General features: G+C 39.5%; 1 protein-coding gene across 2 annotated transcripts in view; it reads left to right on the top strand.

Annotated features, from left to right (window-relative positions):
* The first annotated feature begins 7030 nt into the window (after positions 1–7030).
* RMDN2 (regulator of microtubule dynamics 2) overlaps positions 7031–18514 on the top strand; it is a 46600-nt gene continuing 35116 nt past the window's right edge. Inside the window, exons 1-4 of one of the 2 annotated variants that reach the window (XM_015622508.1) lie at positions 7031–7105; positions 7587–8053; positions 14167–14362; positions 15330–15432. In XM_015622508.1, coding sequence (XP_015477994.1) covers positions 7599–8053; positions 14167–14362; positions 15330–15432 — 754 coding nt within the window. In that variant the 5' untranslated portion in view covers positions 7031–7105; positions 7587–7598. Of the gene's footprint in view, positions 7106–7213; positions 7315–7586; positions 8054–14166; positions 14363–15329; positions 15433–18514 lie in introns of those variants that run through there. The other variant, XM_015622509.2, reaches the window with a different exon arrangement.

Genomic DNA, 18514 nt, shown 5'->3' with positions numbered 1-18514 from the left:
GTGTAGTGCTAAATTTTATGCATATTTCAAACTTCTTGCTCAGTAGGACTTGTAGTTGTGTGAGGAATACAGATCTATAGACTCCTTTAAAAGTGTTTCAAATTTTAAAAATGTTTTTTGAAAAATAGGAATGTGAAAAAGGATTGTTTCACAACTGGAAGATAAACCATATTTAAGGGCAGGGCTGTATTTGATTCTTCTAGGTGTTTTGGTTGCTTAAGTCCTGCTTTCACAATCTAAGACTATTGAGTAAAATATAAAATAGTTTTTATGAAAACAGATGATCTTGAAAAGCTGCTTAGTAACTTTGGTAAAGTGGACTATAACAGTATGCAATAGAAGTCTGTCAAATATTCTATGTGCCTGTTGACATACAAATCTGTATTTCCATGTGCTTTTGAAAACTGGAAAACAAACAAACAAACCAAATAAAAACATGTTTCGGTTGTTTGTACAATTTCTTCCTAGCCCTGGAATCTTACTCTGTTGTCAGAAAAAAAAAACAAACTGGTATTTCAGTTTGACTATCAAAGCACGTGCCAGTGAAAATGCTTCTAAAACAACTACTCTGGCCAAAATCTGACTGCTTCATAGAAATATTATAATGTTGCCCAAGACGCTTTTCTATCTTTTCATTAGATGTGGATTTTTGAAATTGTATCTTGTACAGCCATGCAGTAGCTTTAAATAGTGTCTCTAAGAAGTGGCAATAGAAGAAACAGTTTCACTGCTTTCAGGGACAGCAGTACTGCTTATATTCCAGAATGTCCTGGGAGGGATTTTTGTTATTTCTTCTAAATTTCAGTACAAAATTCTGGACCACACTGAAGAGAGCCCAAATTGCAGTCTGGACCACACTGAATAATGGTTCCCCATATAACCTAACGGATTAATCACACTAACACAATTTTTCTAAATTAAAAAGAAACATGGAAACATTTAAAAAGTCAACATCACAATTGACAATGACTCAATATCAACTTTTGAAAGTATTGCAGTTGCTGCTGCCTTTTCTCCCACAAGATAGCAGCACTGTAACTACGAATAACCAAAGGACTTGTGATTCCATCTCACCAAAATTCAGAAAGGCCACCTGGATTATTTACTCTAGGAATCTGCAGCTCAGAATCACAGGGAAAGTTTCTTAAACACCAGGATGGGGTGCAAACACCAAGTAAAAGAATAAAATCTACATTTACATTTTACTTTAATGGACCTAGCTCCTTACAAAAAAAGCACATCAGGTGTCTTGAAACCATCTGCAAAACTAAAATGCTGTGTAGAGAAATATATTTGTGTAAGTATATATGTGTGGGTGCATTGCATACTGTAATAATCTTGTCTTGTTATTGTACATAGCAAAACTCTTTCAAGTGGTTAGGTGTTTGTTAATGCTTCCCCTTAGCTCACCTGGTTTCACCACTTTTTCTCGTGCTTTTAGCTGCACTTATTGATTGTCATTGTTCAAAAGCGATCACATGATGAAGGAGGAATCTCTTTGCCAGCGCTCAGCAATTGCCAGTGGGAGGTGAACTCCCTGTAATTACTGTCCTGAATGATTGTGTAACCCACATCAAACTCTCCTGGTGTAAATATGTATGTATACAGTAATAATTTGGGTTGGGTCAGGTGTGCACCTTGAAGGCAAAACTCCCAGCTTGGCAAGCTTTGCTTCACCTTGTACCAGGCATGGAACACCTGGTTGCACTTTGGGAATATCCATTGCAGAAACACACCCGAGGCTCTGCAGCCACAAATGGGGACGCAGCCCCTGTGATCAGGCTGGAGTTGACAAAACTTAACCTGGGGCACAGCATGGATGTCATGGCATCAGCACCACTCCTGTCAGTCTCCCCTGCTTGCTAATGTACACAAAGCCTTGGTGGCCTAGATGGAAACTTGAAATCAGAAAGGAAATGTTTTTAAAGCTCACAAGTGGTAGCAGAGAAGAGGGACAGAAATGATGGAAGAACAGACCACATCACCTAGATGATGATTTTTTTTTTAATGTGAAATTGCAGACATCCTAGGGCCATTAGGCAATATTTATTGGAGTTCAGGAAGGGGCATGCTGCCATTTGCAGGTAGAAACAGTAAAGCTCTAAAATACTTCAGTATGCTCTTCAGCATATTTATAGAGAAGCTGAAAAAAAGAGACAATTTTCATCTAGTAACAAAAAAATACAGTGGGTGATGTGGAATACAGTGTGTACACACACACACATATCTTTATAAAGAGTTTGATTCTTTTTGAGTTTTGACTCCCAAGGAGCATATACATATCAAAGATACATTTATACACATACATTCTTTTTCTTTTTATAACTGTTTATATGTTTTTCCTCTTTTTACCCAGGCCCTCCAAGGACAATTTCTCTTTGTGAAGAAATCAGGCAGTCCTGTGGAATTACATCGGATGTAGCCTTGCTTATTTTTTCCTATTGGTTTCAACACAACATATGCAAACTCTTTTGGGCTGCCAACTCTCATCTCTTACATCAAGGAAACTGAATCATGTACCTTGGCCTAAAAAAATTAACAGAGCTTGTATAAATATATTTTGATAATGACCTTGAGATTCCTGAGGGCACAAAGAAGCAGGAACAGTACGTTCGTTTTTTTTTCTTTTGCTGTTTGTAATGCCATGCCATCAGTGACCATTTGCATTTAGCTGAAAGTGCAGCACTGGATCCTATCAACTCAATTAATAAATAAGCAGATGGTTGTGAGTGCAGTTGAACTAATGAAGCCAGGTTTCCTATCAGGTTATAACTTGTAGTTCTCTTCATTCACATCTGATAAACTGAACTCTGCTTTAGCTTTTCCTGACCTTGCAAAATGCTTTTCTCCTGTGTGAATTCTCTGTTGTGTGCCAAGGGATAAGCAATCTTCCCCATAGCAGTGACTCTAATTCAGGGGTTTCTTCTTTAAAAGATCAACTAACTCAAGGAAATTTTTTAGAGTTTCTCTTGAATTTGACTGAGATTGGCCGAAGATTCAAGGGAGGAAGGAGAGGTACAGTTACATTTGCACACACAGAGACATAAAGGCAGAGGCAGCCTCATCTCCCCAGGGAACTGTGCTAAGCAGTATATCTTTATTTCAAGAAAACAAAAAAGATCAGTGTGCTATTACCCATCTCCTTTTAACTTCAATTGATTAATTTTTCATTAGGGCCACTGGACAACTGTTCAGGCCAAATGCAGCAGAGAATACTGACAAGTCTGACAGTGAGTGCTTCCCTTAGAGGTAAGATATAATTTTCTCTATTTCTACAGCAAAAAATTCAGAAGAATTCAACCAAACTCGACAGAGCAGTGATTTCTGACTGTTCTGACATCCAGACAGGATTTCTGGCAGGCTGGTTTCAAGTCTGGTCAAAGGTATTTAAGCTTTCACAATGTTTGGTAACATATTAACAATATTTGACTTTACGCCTACAAGACAACTGCTGAAGTAATGAGTATGAACAGCTACTAGCTTATTAAAGATTTTTGTATCTGTTACAAGATTAATCTCTCAGGAGAGGAGGAGGGAGGGGCATTTCAGAAAGAAGAGCGTATCACAAAAGAAATTGGACAGAAGAATTACAGCTAAAGAAAATTACGAAAATGGCAAAATTGCCTTCCATAAGGAAGTACAATTACTTACTGTGTAATGATGCCTCTCTGATCCATTGAACACAAACACTCAATGATGTGCTAACTTTTCTAATGTGACACAAAAATGCTGTCCAAGTTCAAAATTTCCCAAAAGGCCAGTAAATTGCCTGTCCTGGTTGTACAAAAATAGTGCTGTAAGAAGGCTGGTGCCCTATGCAGGTGTGTCAGTGTTGCAGCACTGGTGTGCTGAGCTCACTCCTATACATCTCCCTGGGGATGGGGGTGGAGGAAGGCAGATGTTCACAAGGTCTTGCCACTCCAAAGCCGCTGGCCTTCTTGAAACTACCTGGAGTGGCCTTTCAGTATTTCAAAGAGTTTACAAAAAAGAGGGAAAGTGGCTTTTTACTTGGGCAAATAATGATAGGACAAGTAGGTTTTGATTAAAAGAAGAGAGATTTAGATTAGATGTTAGGAAGCAGTTCTTCGCTCAGAGGGTAGTGAGGCACTGGAACAGGGTACCCAGAGAAGCTATGGATGCCCCTTCTCTGGAAGTATTCAAGGCCATGTAGGATGCAGCCTGATCAATCTGTTCTAGTGAAAAGTGTTCCTGCCCATTACAGAACTGTTGGAATTTGATCATCATGAAGATACCTTCCAACCCAAACCACTCTATGATTCTACAATTCTATGATCTTGACACATTTCTTTTGTCACAATTGGCTGAAATTAAGCTCCATGTTCAGGAGCTACTGGGTGGAGAAAGTGTCATGGTATGGCTTGTCAGGAGCACAACACATGGAAAACCTGGGGGCATAAACTTTGTGTTCTTAGGAAATAAGAAAATACAGTAAAAATATTTGGGGACAACCATTTTATAACAAATGGTTGTCTGGACTTGTTTTTTAGGACTTCAGGTACAAAGTTTCTTTTGAACTAGGAGAAATTCATATGCAGAAGAACAGTACTTTTCTAAAAACATTTATTTCACTTTTTTAGAACATTTGTCATATTTAGGCCAATTGAATTATGTCAGATCTACACAAATTGATATTAAGTTCTCCAGCTTGGAAAGCTGCCATGTTCCAGCAAGTTTCTACATATATGTAGTAACTTCTATGATTTCATGCTGCTCTGCCTGGGTAAAATGGCTACAGGTAAAAAGCAAACAAGGAGTTTGGGACCAGACAGGTGACCTGATTTTCATAGTTGCTACGTATCCAGGCAGCTGCAGATGACAGTTCTCCTGGACCATTATTTTTGAAAACAGTTCTCCTTGCCTAAGGCCTGCAGCCTGAGACAGTCACTTTGGAAAATCTTTGAAAATACTCACTTAGCTTTTTGCATCCATAGTATTTTTTTTCAGCTCTGTTCTATGTTTGCCCTCCAATTAATTCTCTTTTAAAAATCCTTTCCTATTTTAATTGGCTTATAGAAAGATTTTGGCAGACTATACTGAAAAAAAAGAAAACAAAATCTAAAGGTTTTCCAACACATTTATGTTACCATTCCTGAACACTTGAAACACATATGAAACATATATGAACATATATGACTTGAAACAGCATATGGAGATTTATGTTTTCTTGTTCCGCTTTAAAACACTGTATATCTTAAAACCATTACTTATGGTGAAATTTGTTAAAATAATATGAGTTTAGTGAAGTTTCCATAAAATTGAAGAGATTTCCATCCTTGGTTTAAAAATTTCAAATTACAAACATATGAAAAGATTATACATTTTGTTACTGATGTATTGTAACTGGGAAACCTGTAAAATACTGAAATAGTATTCATTTTTCAATTCTAGCAAATTTCTACCTTTGTAGATTGTAATTTGGTCTCATAAGGGTAATTTCATCCTCAGATTCTTAATGAAGAATTAATTTAGAGCTGTAGTTGTTTTAAACTAAATTCTTTGCAGATGATTAGACATTAGACTGATTTACAATTGCTAATTTGTATTAAGACTGAAAATTCTTGAGTTCTTGGTACCTGTTTTAGGTACTTTTTTGTTTTGAACAGTACTCTCTTGACTTTTTAAAGGCAATTAGTATGTTTTTTAAGAATTGTGTTCTTTTGATTCTGATTGATATGGTTGAGCACAATTTCAGCTGTAGAAGAGATTTTTCCATTGCACAGACACAGTGGTTTCCATGATGGTTTCCTTAAGCCCTCACACAGAAAAACATGAGTTTTATACCTGTAAACGCTGGCAGGATGTTGTGCACTGGCCCTCCACAAGCCTTCAGGAAGACAAATGGTCAGAACAGGTTGTCTGTAATGATCCCTCTTCCATTCAAGGCCAGATATAGGGACCAGCTCCTTTTGTCATAAAGGGCAAAAGAGAGCCTTCTGAGAGTCACCAGTAAACGTGATTTCAGATGGGGCACAGGAGTAATACCTCCCACATTCTGATAAATCCAAGTTCTGCCCTTCTACTCTGCTCTGGTGAGACTCCACCTGCAGTGCTGCATCCAGCTCTGAGGTCCCCAAGACAGGACACTGATCTGTTGGAATGAGTCCAGATGAGGAACACCAAGTTAATCAGAGGGATGGAGCACCTCTCCTATGAAAAATGCTGAGAGAACTGGGATTGTGCACCCTGGAAAAGAGAAGGCTTTGTTGTGACCTAATTGTGGACTTTCAGTACCTGAAGGGAACTTAGAGGAAAGATGGGGCAATACCATTTACAAGAGCATGGAGTGACAGGACAAGGGGAAATGGGTTCTAATTGAAAGAGAGTATGCTTAGATTAGACACTAGTAAAAAATTCTTTACTGTGAGGGTGGTGAGGCACTGGGACAGATCGCCCAGGGAAGCTGTGGATGCCCCGACCCTGGAAGTGTTTATGGCTAAGTTGGATGGGGCATTGAGCAACCTGTTCTAGTGGAAGGTGTCCCTGCCCACCGCAGGGGGACTGGAATTAGAGGGCGTTTAGGGCTCCTTTCCACCCCAAACCAGTCTGTGATTCTATGGTAAGTTCCTCCAGACTCTGGGCAATCTATAATGGACTTTGGTGAAACCAGCTTTGGGCCCTTAGATGGCTTAAATTGCAATGAAGCTTTTGTGCCGGGACTGCCCGTCTTCCTGGCAACTGGGCGGGGTTTATCCGTGATTTTGCAGCTTCAGGTCTCCACCAGTGCAGTGGAAACACAATTTCTCTGTGGCCTAGAAGTAGCAAAAGGTTAAATCGGTGATATCGAGCGGCCACCGTACCGAGGACAGACACACGAGCAGGTACACTCGCCCTAGGACGGCGCATTTCCAGCCGTGTCCGCGGCAGGTGCAGCCGGCGTCCCGCAGCGGCGCGGCCCGCCGGGATTCCCAGCGCTGCGGGAATCCCTCCTCCAGCGGGCAGGGCGCGTCACCCGGGCGGCCCGGCCGGCGCTGCGGCCGAGGCCCGGCCCCCTCGATCCGGGTATCGCCGCCCCCTGTGCCGCGGCGGGAGAGCAGCGGGCTCCAGGGCCGGACGCGCCGCTGCTCCCTGCCCGGCCCGGCCGTACGTACGTAGCGGGGGCGGCGCTGGGCTCGGGGCCGGCGCTGCCGGGGCGGCCGGGGCTGGGGCGGCTGCGGGGCGGTGGGAGGCGAGCGCGGGGCTCCGGCCGCCCCTCGGCGCGGCGGGGCTGGGGGACCGGCGTGACGCCCCTCCGGGCGGCGCTCCGGCCTGACAGCTGGGTTTCCGCCTCTCTGCGGTAGAGAAAAATCCGATTATGTGAGTTTCTCGCATTAAAACAAACTAATCCCGATGCCGGGACGGTTAAGAGTGAAGGCTGCGGTCCTGCCCACGTGCCAGCGCTCTTCACACCCCCAAACCCACTTTCGTCTTGTTTTTGCTGCCTTCTATTGCAGAACCTGCAAAAAGAGTAACTTTGTGTCTGCAGATCTTCCTGCTTTACACTTTCGTGATTTCAGAACAGAGCAAGTGGCTTGCGCGGAGCAGGGGAAAACATCTTAAACTCTGTTATTGTTGTCTCGCAATTCTAGGAGCGTGCAGAAATGTCTCCCTTCGAAAATAAAGGACTAATACTGGGAATAATGGCAGGGACTGCTGGATTAAGCCTGGTACTGATTTGGTACCACAAGATCCGAAAGTCTGGCGCAGCTGTGCGTATACGTGCGTTCCAGGATATAGGTAACAGAATTAATTCTGTGGTCTTGCAAAACGAGGCTCCTAATGAGCAAGGAGCAGTAATGGTTTTACATGGAAGGCAACTGCAGATACTAGAAAAATTGAACGGCCTGCTACTAAGCGTAGATGAACTGAAGAGAGAGGTGGAATTTCTGAAAGAAGCTATTCCAAAACTTGAAGAGCTTGTTCGAAATGAGCTTCAAGGAAAAGGTGATGTTCAGAGAGTTAGTCCATCACACAGAGCAACAAGGCGGAGGAAAGCAGAGACAGCTTCTGGTGCAAGAGAAACTACCAGCTCTGAGGAGGCAGAAAGTGAAGGAGGGTGAGTTAATAATTGTATATTCTACTGTACACATGCAGTGCAAGTTGCATCATTACCTATATGAAACTGTAAACAGGAGCCCTTTGAAAGTTTAATATAGATTTTATACTTCTGGGAAAGGGATACAAATGTTCAGATTAATGGTTTTTAGATCAGAGAAGATTCTTGGTGACCATCTCTGAATCTGCACCATGGCTGAAGTTGGCTTAGTGCCAAGCATAATACAGATTCATTTTTTTTTTTAAGAGTGTGGTAACACCGATGCAGTATTGCTACATAGCTATGCAATGAGAGGCAAAGTTCAGAATAATGGTGTAATTTTAAAAGTGCTTCTAGTGCAAAGTGTGTCTTCGACAGTTTGTTCAAACTATGATTGCTCATGTGCTTTTCCTGATAATTGGTTTTTATCAGCCTCACAGATGAGTTATTACAGTGTTCTGCCTAGAGGCATCGTATACTATGGAAGCTACGTCTGAGCAGAACCTCTGTACAAATGGCAATGTTTATGTATATGTGCTGCTGCATACACTTTCTGGTGGCTCAGGAGAGGCACTATATTTTTGTCTTGACATTAATCTCCTGTAATTACAACTTTGTTTTGGTATAATCAGATTAGATACTTATATGCAATTTACTAATACTATGTTTATAGCAACTGAGTTTTTTTGAGCCACTTCTCAGCATGTCTTACACATCTGTGTAGGCAGCATTATGTCTGAAAATTGCCTATCATATGTCATCTTTTCTCTTTAAAATATTTTAACTAACTGTAATATTCTGGAGATGGCTAACATGCTGCATATTAATGGAATTCTATATTTAAGAGTTTCTCCACATTCATTTTCAGTTCCTGTGAGCAGAATTTTTTTTGTGTTATATTGCAGCCCACATGGTTCACAAGTCTTATATTTTGATACCATATTTTAAGACCTGTCAGTTCTATTATGAACCAGTTCTTTATTTTAAGTATTCAGGATTGGCATAAGTATTCGATGATATTCCTCCTTCATCTGGTGCGGAAACATCTTGGTTCTCTTAGATTATTTTATCCATTGGTTGGTTTGCATAGGCCTTCATGTTATGAATAAAATATTCAGAGATGCAAATAAGGCAAAGAGACTAGTTTATGAATTACCAGGTCCACAGATGCAGTGCAGGGGTTATTGCACACATAGCATTTGAGAAAATCCTGTTTTCTGATCAGGAGTGATGTGTTGCTCTTTGAGAACAAGCTGAGGAAACTTGTGTGTTCAGGTTCTTCTGTGTGACGAAGAAGCTGATGTGGTGACCCAATACAAGCGATTATAGTGTGCAAGAGCATTGAGTGTGTCCTTAAGAGAGGCCTTCTCTGACAAGTATTTGTGTACAGTCAGAAGCCAGGAAGATAATTCAAGGTTATACTTAGCATTAGTCATTTGGCTATGTCCTTTCCTAATGCTGTTTTTCAACCCCTTTTGAAAAGAGGTGGGCTTTTTTCCTATTAACACCTTGTACTTGATGTACTTGTTTTTCATATCTTCTCTAAAGTTGAGAAAATTTGATTTCATTTATTTAAATAGTATTTTTTTTTCTTCCTCTTACAAATAGGTTGTTAATCATGTACAGTTGCAATATATATAGCTTTTTCTGGGGTCTTCTATTACTTTAATGACTATGGTGCATGGCCAGGAGGGTCAATAGCAACACTTGGGTTTTTTCCAGTTACTGTACATCACCACTTCATATGCTGTGGGTGCTACACCATGTGCATTGTTTTATATTCTTCTGTGGTGAATTCCACACACGATGGTGCATTCAGTGTTTGTGCACTACAGAAAAAAAAATTTGCTCTTTGTTACTGATAAAACATTTTTTCACCTTTCTGTACTACCATCTAAAGTACATGCAATGCGTTTCATTGCCTCAGCAGTAATTTCATGATCTAGAAGATAGGATTTTGCTTGAGTTAAGCACTTCTGGTTTTAATTGACAAATGGGTAGATGCTGGGAATTGACAGATAAACTAATCTGAAGAGTGTTATGGATTTTTGCTGGATGAATACATTGGTTACAGGTTTATAAACTTCTTCCAGAAAAGCTTTTAATACTACCTAGTTTTTTCATTAAATATTGGAAGCTGACAGTCTCTGATAAGGCCCTCACTGCTTTGATCTGCTCTAGGTATGTTCTCAATGTCACTGTTTGTATTCAACACCTTGGGAAGAGAAGCTTTCTGTTTATCCTTGCAAAAATTATGTATTTCTGTAAGTGGGGAAATAGCATATGTGTTTTAATAAATGAGCTATATTTTTACATAATGACAATCTGAATGAAGGTGTACTGAATGGATGAGACATTAAATGGTAAAGAGTCTGTGGTTTCTAGTCTGTGCTTTTCTGTATACTATTTTTTTTTTTTTTTAGTTTGTTTCAGTTCCAGTAATGTTGTAGTAAAAGCTTCAATGTTTCATGTTTGGGAATTTGTAACAAGCACTCATTCATTTACAAATACAATAAATTGTGTCTAGATGATCGCCTGGAATGGACCATGTCACCGAATTCTCCTCTTTGTGATTTTCAAGCTGTTTCCTCCCTGATATGGCAGTGATGAACCATGGAAATCAGTGTCATGTTCAGCACCCATCTTCAGCTGGCCCAGCATCCAAGCTCTTCAAATTGCATTTGGCATCAGGCACCAGAAAGATTCACTGCAGTAAATTCTTCTCTGACAGATGTTCTATTTATAATTTTTCATTGAAATAGTTTAGTCAACAGGGAAAAAATTTCCTTTGCCTGCTTCTGAGTATCACTTAGCATTTTCTAATTTGTTTTGCTGTTCATTTCTTTTAAATGCAGCCTTCAATAGGCCTAAAATCCAATTTGACAAACTTGAAAGCCACTTATCATTACTGATGCATATGCACTTTGCTGGATCATACAGTGAAAATTTGATCCTGATCCATCTGTAACATATAATCACCTTTCTGTGGAATTAGCCAGAGCAGATGAGAAGGTGTTTGTGTCAGCTTGTGATTTTTTTTTCTAAGTTGGCAGGGAGACGACGACAGATGATATTTGATCTGTCTAAAAGCTGAAGTGTTGTGAACAAATGATACCTGGCTAGGCCCAATATCTGCCAATTTACGAACACCCCAACACAGTTTTTGAACCACCCAAGTGTGTTTATACCACAGGGGTGTTTTACACCATGTAGTCCAGGGTTTGTTTTTATCTGGTACGAGATGGGATTTACTGAGCTGCTTAGCCAAAGTGGGGTGAGTCTCCAGCACTCACAGTTTCCGTTTGTTCTTTGAACTTTGAACAGTCCATTGTGATACAGCTGGGTCCTATCAGTTGATTGTTGCTCCTCACATTCTTATCACTGGTTTTCTTTTATTTAAAATCTATTGGTAATAAAGATGAAAACAAGTTTGCACTGACTCTAGACATTTTTTAATGTGCTTCTATTTTCTCAAATATTGATCAATATATCACAAAATATTGTGTTTATCACTTGTAAATACTTTTCTGCTTATCATCTGATAAAACAGATGCAGGAAAATACCAGGTAAAATTGCAGATTTCTGTTGTATGAAATATTTGTAAAACAAACTATAAAGACTGTTCCTTGTTTTCTGTTTGTTTCTTTTTTTGAGGAGTGTTATCAGCCCTTAAAGTCCCAGAGTTTTTAAACTTTATTAAGAAGAATCTCCCGTTCTGTTTGTGTCGGTACTGATTTTAGTGCTTTAGAATGGATAAATGTGTAAGACTTTTAGCTGCTTTGTTGAAGGCAGATATTGTTCAACAATTAAATTGAAATTTATGACATTCTAATCAACATTTAAGAGGGCCTGTTCCACATTTAAATTCTTTGAAGGTTCATAAAGCAGGTAAATAGAGGAGGTAGGAGAGGGAATAGCTAAGAAATGATCCTGCCCTCTGCTGTTTTGTAATTAGCTCCTTATGGGTTTACGTGATCTGTTAGATAGTGACCTATTTCACATTTTTTCTATGAGTCTCCCAATAAATATATGACTTACCTGATGCCATGTGAATTTGATGTTTGGCCTCAATTTGATGTTCTGTCATAACATTTGATATAGTGCTGCTGGAAATCTGCTGGGCTTGTTTGGTCTAACAGCCCAATGGGCTTGGGTGTCAACCCAACCTTGTATTTGTCATCCAGCCATTATATTTTTGCATATATAAATGCAATTATAGAATTTTCTACTAATCAGTTTTATCTATTATCTAACACTGCTGATCATAGAAATTTTAGCAGATGTTTATGCAGCAAAGGCAAAGAATACAACATCCACACTGATTTCCAAACACTGATTCCTCATCTTCATATCTACCTGATTAAGTAACGTTTGATGCAGTCCCCAAACTCTTGTAACTAAGGATATTTTCTTTACTGCTTAGTTGTTGCTCTTTTATATTATCTAGTGCCCTTATTTTGGCTTGGGAATTGCCCAGATCCTCAGTGCATTTTTCTTTTAATTAGGGAGAATGGAGCATCCAAACCATGTGAGGAAAGATAATTTCCAAACATACTTCACGTCATAGAGTTTTGTATTGGTGCTAAAAGATTGTGCCGCTCCCCAGGAACTCCCTTGTACATTTGATTGGCTCTTACAAGTGCAGCCATGATATATTTCTCTGCCCGCTTCAGAAAAACTATGAAAGAACAATATGCTGTGTTTATTAACATCCTTCAGAAAATGAACATAAGTGTTCAGTGACTGAATATAGTCTCTGCAAGATAGAGCACAGGATGTGTCATCAGCTTCGGCATCATCAAGATCATGTAAAACAACTCTGTATAAACATATGAAGTTTCCCAACTCTGTTCTGCTCCATGACATTTTTCAATATATACACATGGTCTGTGTATATATTGTTTTATCCAAATGTATTTTTGACTCCTCTTTCCTTTGTCACTGGGTTAATTTTGCAGCAAAACTGTCATGCCACATCTAGCACTTCTGTAGCTTCATAAGCAGCTGTACTTGTTCATTTGCCAGCTGTAAATGTATCTGCTCTGATACACTGATCTGTTCTGAAAGCAACATATTGAAAACAAAATATTTGAAAGCCATGATTAATAAACTTCATTTTGACTGCTAGCATTCTGTCCTGGTTATATTTCTGAAAAAAGAAATAGATTTTATATAGTCTGACTGTCATGGCCTACTTCATTTATTCGGTTACTTAATGTGTATAATATATTCCATGCTTTTCATACTCAGAGAAACCATTTAGAAAATATCTGAACCTGGCAGCAGCTGATAGGTTTACATCATTACTTCTCCCCAGAACAGTATTTTCAAAAGTAGAAATGCAGAAAAATGAGGCTTATCTGTCCATTTTTAGTCCATAAGCAAAAGGCTACTTCTTAAAAACAGTGCCATCAGCTGCTTCTCTTTGAAATCAGAGTACCTTAATGTATTCTCAGCACTTTGGACAGTAATGCCACCTGCTTATCTCTGTGTGATATTTATGCTTTTGCAAATATTTCTTTGCCCTTGACCACCTTGTGCTAAGTACTTGTGCACTAATCATCATGAATTGATATAAGCTCAGTTTCAGATACTCTGAACTTCAGAATGCTCAGAAGAAATAAGGAATTTATAACAATGGTGTTATTTTTATTGGCTTGTATTTAGATTTTAAAAGTGTTAAATAAAATATTGCATAAAGTATTGTAATAGCATTTATATTTTGGTAAGTAAGTTCATTCCTCTTTCAAAAACCAGGGAAATTGAGGTAAAGAGTTGAAGAGGCCTATTCAGGGTTACAGAGCATGTCTTAAAACACATTCATGATTTCAAGTGTTCTGCATTTGAAACACAAGGCTACATGTGTTTCTAATATATATCTGAATTTTTTTAATGCAGTATTAGGCAGCAGGACAATATAATTACTTACGTGTTATGTTTGGAATATGACTGTGCTGTGCCTTTGAAGATAAGGGTTTTGTAATAATACCAATAAGCTTGATATCATTAATAAAAAATCCTTTAAAGTTGGACAACTGGGGTAAATTGTGCTCTGAATTTTTTGCTTTTTAATTTAACAATGTCCTTTTTTTTTTTAAAAGAAAGTAATGGTTATTATTTTCTGTGATTTTAGTTACCTTACCGCTCATACTGATTCTGAAGCAGACTCCGAGGAAGAAAAGAGATGTATGAAATCACTTGATGCCGTGGTGAAATCAGAAGAAGATGAAGACTTATTTAACTTTTTACAGCAGGTGGACAATTTGCACAAGGGTTCAGAGGATGATAAAAAGGAGGGCTTCAGACTGCTGCTTGAGAAAGATGACAAGGTAGTATGGATAAACTAATATTATGTTGCTATTAACTTCTACTTTACACTGCTTTTGAGAACTAAATACAAGCTTTAAAATGCACATAGAAATGGATGATGAAATTTCAAGCATAATTTTAAAATACAGTCAAAAAGCAGTATTTCAAAGTGGTGTCAATATTCATGTTGTGTGGGCATAAGAGTTTTTTATATTTTTTTATTATTTTATATCCCATTCTAATTCAATAACTTTAAGAATTTGACATAAGAATTCTTGCATAAAACAAAGAAAAATCATGGGCTTTTTTCAATGTAAATTGTACTTACTTCTCTTGGTTTTGGAATAGTCTGTGTGAGAGAATCCTGTAGAATTAAGTCGTAACCAGACCTACTGTTGTCAAACTATGAGCATCTAGGCTGCTCATACCTTTCTAATATCCTTCATGTGAATTTTTCCTTCGACTTTACTGTGCCCATATGTAACTCCAGATAAAATTTAAAGGTGGTTTGATGTGCAGTACTCAGTTCAGTGTACCATTTTATTCTGGTTTGGCAAGCATTAGTTCTGACTGTGTTTTCATCTGAATATTGGAATACCAAAGAAGATAAATGAGATCTTGTGTGTGAGTATGGTGCTTATGGCTTTCCTAAAGAAAGTACACATCTCTTTGTTCAGGGATTCATTGTGCTTTACTGGATTACCTTGTAAATGTGTATATTAAAAGAAGTTTAAACTGATTTATAAAATAAAACCTCTTTAGACAGTCTAGGGTGTTTACAAAAGCTGTATTCTCTTGTTCACTGAAAATTAGTCAATTGGTTTTCTCGTGAACTAAAAGTATTATGTAGAAGGATGGAAAATTAACAAAATATTATGCCATCTTATTACTTGCTTTAAGCATGTTATTAATTTTAAGAATTGTGGGAATAAACTGTTTAAATCACATTCTGATGAGTTTAATTATGTAGCTGTCCTCTACTTTCAGTATGAAAACTGTGTGGACTTTCTTTGGAGGCTTGCACGTGCTTATGGAGATCTGTTTGAGATGACTACTGATGCTGAGGAGAAAAGGAAATATGTAACTGATGGTAAGAGGAAAAATGTTTATGAAGAATGTCATTTGAATGTAGTGAAACATGCTCTGAACTTTGGTTAAGTTTTCCAATATAAGGAATTTGCAATCCAATAAATGGGAGCATTTGTACTGTAATGATAATGTTTTGTGCAGTAAACCACCACAGTTTACAACTTCAGTTAATTCTTTCCTCAATGAGAGATCCAAAATCAGTGGCAGAGAAGTATTATGGGTCATAATTTGGAGGCTATTGTCTCTGCAGATTGCCTTAAAATCCTGTATTTTGTTGAGAAACAGATGCGAAAACTCCCAGATGCTGTCACCACGGTTTCTTAATTACATCTTTGGGAGAGCAAGAGGAATAAATAAATGCTGAGGCAGGGTCAGGGTTTGTTTTTCTGCTTCCTGTGTTCAAGGAGCACTCCTGCATGTCAGCAGCCTCTTTTGTGGTGATGGCAGGGATGAAACTTCGTGAATCTGGAAGAACTGTTGACCAGAAACAGAAGTCGTTTGTGACGATTGGTGTTGCTTCCAGACATCTCTCCCCATGTGTCCTGTTTGACAACTTATCTCCACAAGATTTTAATTTTCTTCATCATAGTACTTTTTTTTTTTTTGGTTGCTTTTAAAAGCATTGCCCTTTCTTTCACTGTCTGGATGTATATTGGCTAGAGGAACAGTTTGTTTCCCTTTTTACTTTGGGCCTTCTTTTTATTATATTAAAACTTACATCTTCTCTACACTGTGTCACTCTCCTCCAGTCAAGGCACTGTTCTAAAATAATCCTTCTTGCCTTTATCTTAGAGTACTTCTCTCTTTCTTTTGTCTCTTCATTGCCCCTTCTTTTTTAGCTGCACCAAATCAGGTTTTATAAGTGTAACCCAAGTTTGGGTTATTTTGTCTTTTGTGACACCTCTCATTGATTTTTTGTTCTGTTGGCAGTGACAATGTCACTGAAAAAGCAGTGTCAGCTGTTCTTTGTCATCTTTAAAGGTAGTGTCATGCCTTCATGCTGTTGTAACATCTTCCACAGACAATCTCAGTTTGTTCAAGGTTCTTTCTTTTTTTAATCCTTTTGTCATCTAAATACTCCTGAAAACTTAATTTATACTGTCTTTGCTTTAGTAACAACTTGGCTTTGTACATAAATCCTAGTGTGCAGTGAGGATTATGACACAAAGTAAATGGAAACAGTAAATTCTGTTGTTGGATCCTTTGCTTTTACTAGTGACTGGACTTGAAGATAGCCAGAACTTTGGGGGACAATAAAAAGAATTTTTTCAAATGTATTAATGGAAATAGGCAGTGCAAAAATAACATCAGCCCATTACAGGATGAGGGTGGTTGGCTCACAAACGGGGACAGGGACAAGGCAGAGATGTTTAATGTATTCTTTGCCTCTGTCCTCAACATGGATGATGGAACAAGGGGTTATCAATACCCTGAACTGGAGGACTGTGGCTGCAAGAATGATCAATTCCCAGTCAACTTGGAAATTGTGTAGGATCTGCTGCTCCAGCTGGTTTCCTAAAAATCTGTGCCTAGTAAAGTTATGGAGAAGATAATTCTGGGAGGTATAGAAAAACATCTGGAGGACAATGCAGTCATTGGTCACAGGCAGCGTGGCTTCATGAGAGGAAAGTCCTGCTTATCAAACATGATTTCCTTTTATGACAAAGTACCCCACCTAACTGATCAGGGGAATCCTGTCAATGTAATCTTTTTTATCTCAGTAAAGCTTTTGATACTGTCTCTCACAGGATCCTTCTGGACAAAATGTCCAGCACACAGCTGGATGAACACATCATGGGATGGGTGAGCAACTGGCTCACAGGTCAGGCACAAAGGGTTACAGTGAATGAGGTGACAGCAGACTGGGGACCTGTCACTAGGGGGGTTCCACAAGGCTCCTTTCTCAGCCCTGTGCTCTTCAAAATCTTCATAAATGTCTTGGACACAGGACTGGAAGGGATACAGGGCAAGTTCACAGAGCATGCAAAACTGGGAGGAGCTGCTGAGTCCCTTGAGGGCAGAGAGACCTCAACAAATCAGAGGGCTGGGCAATCACCAACCGTATGAAGTTCAACAAGGGAAAGTGCCGGATTCTGCACCTGGGATGGGACAACCCTGCGTGTACAGACAGGCTGGAGAATGAAATGCTGGGAAGCAGCACCATGGATCCTGGTTGCTGTCAAGTTGAACAAGATCTAGCAGTGCCCTGGCAGCCAGGAGGGGCCAACTCTGTCCTGGAGGGCATCAGGCACAGCATGGCCAGCTGGGCAAGGGAGGGGATTGTCCTGCTCTGCTCTGAGCTGGGGCAGCCTCATGTTGAGTGCTGGGGACAGTGTCAGGTGACACAATGTAAAAAAGACATTAAACTATTGGGGAGCATTCAAAGGAGGGTCATGAGAATGGTGAAGAGACTTGAGGGGAAGCCATGTGAGGAGCAGCTGAGGTCACTTGTTCTGTTCAGACTGGAGGAGACTGAGGGGAAACCTCTTCGCAGTTACCACTTCCTTGTGAGTTGAAGAGGAAAGGCAGACACCGATCTCTGTGGTGCCCAGTGACAGGACCCAATGGAATGGCCTGAAGTTGTGTCAGTGGAGGTTTAGGTTGGATATTTAGAAAAGGTTCTTCACTGGAGTATGGCTGGGCACTGTTACAGGCTTCCCAGGGAAGTCGTCACAGCACCAGCCTGACAGAGTTCAAGAAACGTTGGGATAATGCTGTCAGGCACATGGTGTGACTCTGGGGTGGTCCTGTGCAGGCCAGGAGTTGGATTCAATGATCTTTGTAGGTCCTTTCCAACTCCATATTCTGTGATTCTGTGACTGCATGTAACCTCAGCTGATGAACGATAATGGCATAGCAAAAGACAGGGAGAATGATGGAATGAAAGTGGGTTTTAGGTGTTTAGTAACCAGCCTAGTTTGGCTTAGTTTCTCATTGAAGTGAAGGTGGCAGCCTTTTTCATCTCTGTTTTTGGAAGTGCTGCAGAGGGCTTGAGACTGCAGGAGAGCTGGCGGTAGTTCCATGGTTATTTTTCATTCCACTGGGTTGGAGGACTGTGTATGCTATTCTTTGTTTTTATGAAG

Source organism: Parus major, chromosome 3, assembly GCF_001522545.3.
Source record: "Parus major isolate Abel chromosome 3, Parus_major1.1, whole genome shotgun sequence".
In the NCBI taxonomy this organism is placed as follows: domain Eukaryota; kingdom Metazoa; phylum Chordata; class Aves; order Passeriformes; family Paridae; genus Parus; species Parus major.
This window is presented reverse-complemented; position numbering and strand designations above follow the sequence as displayed.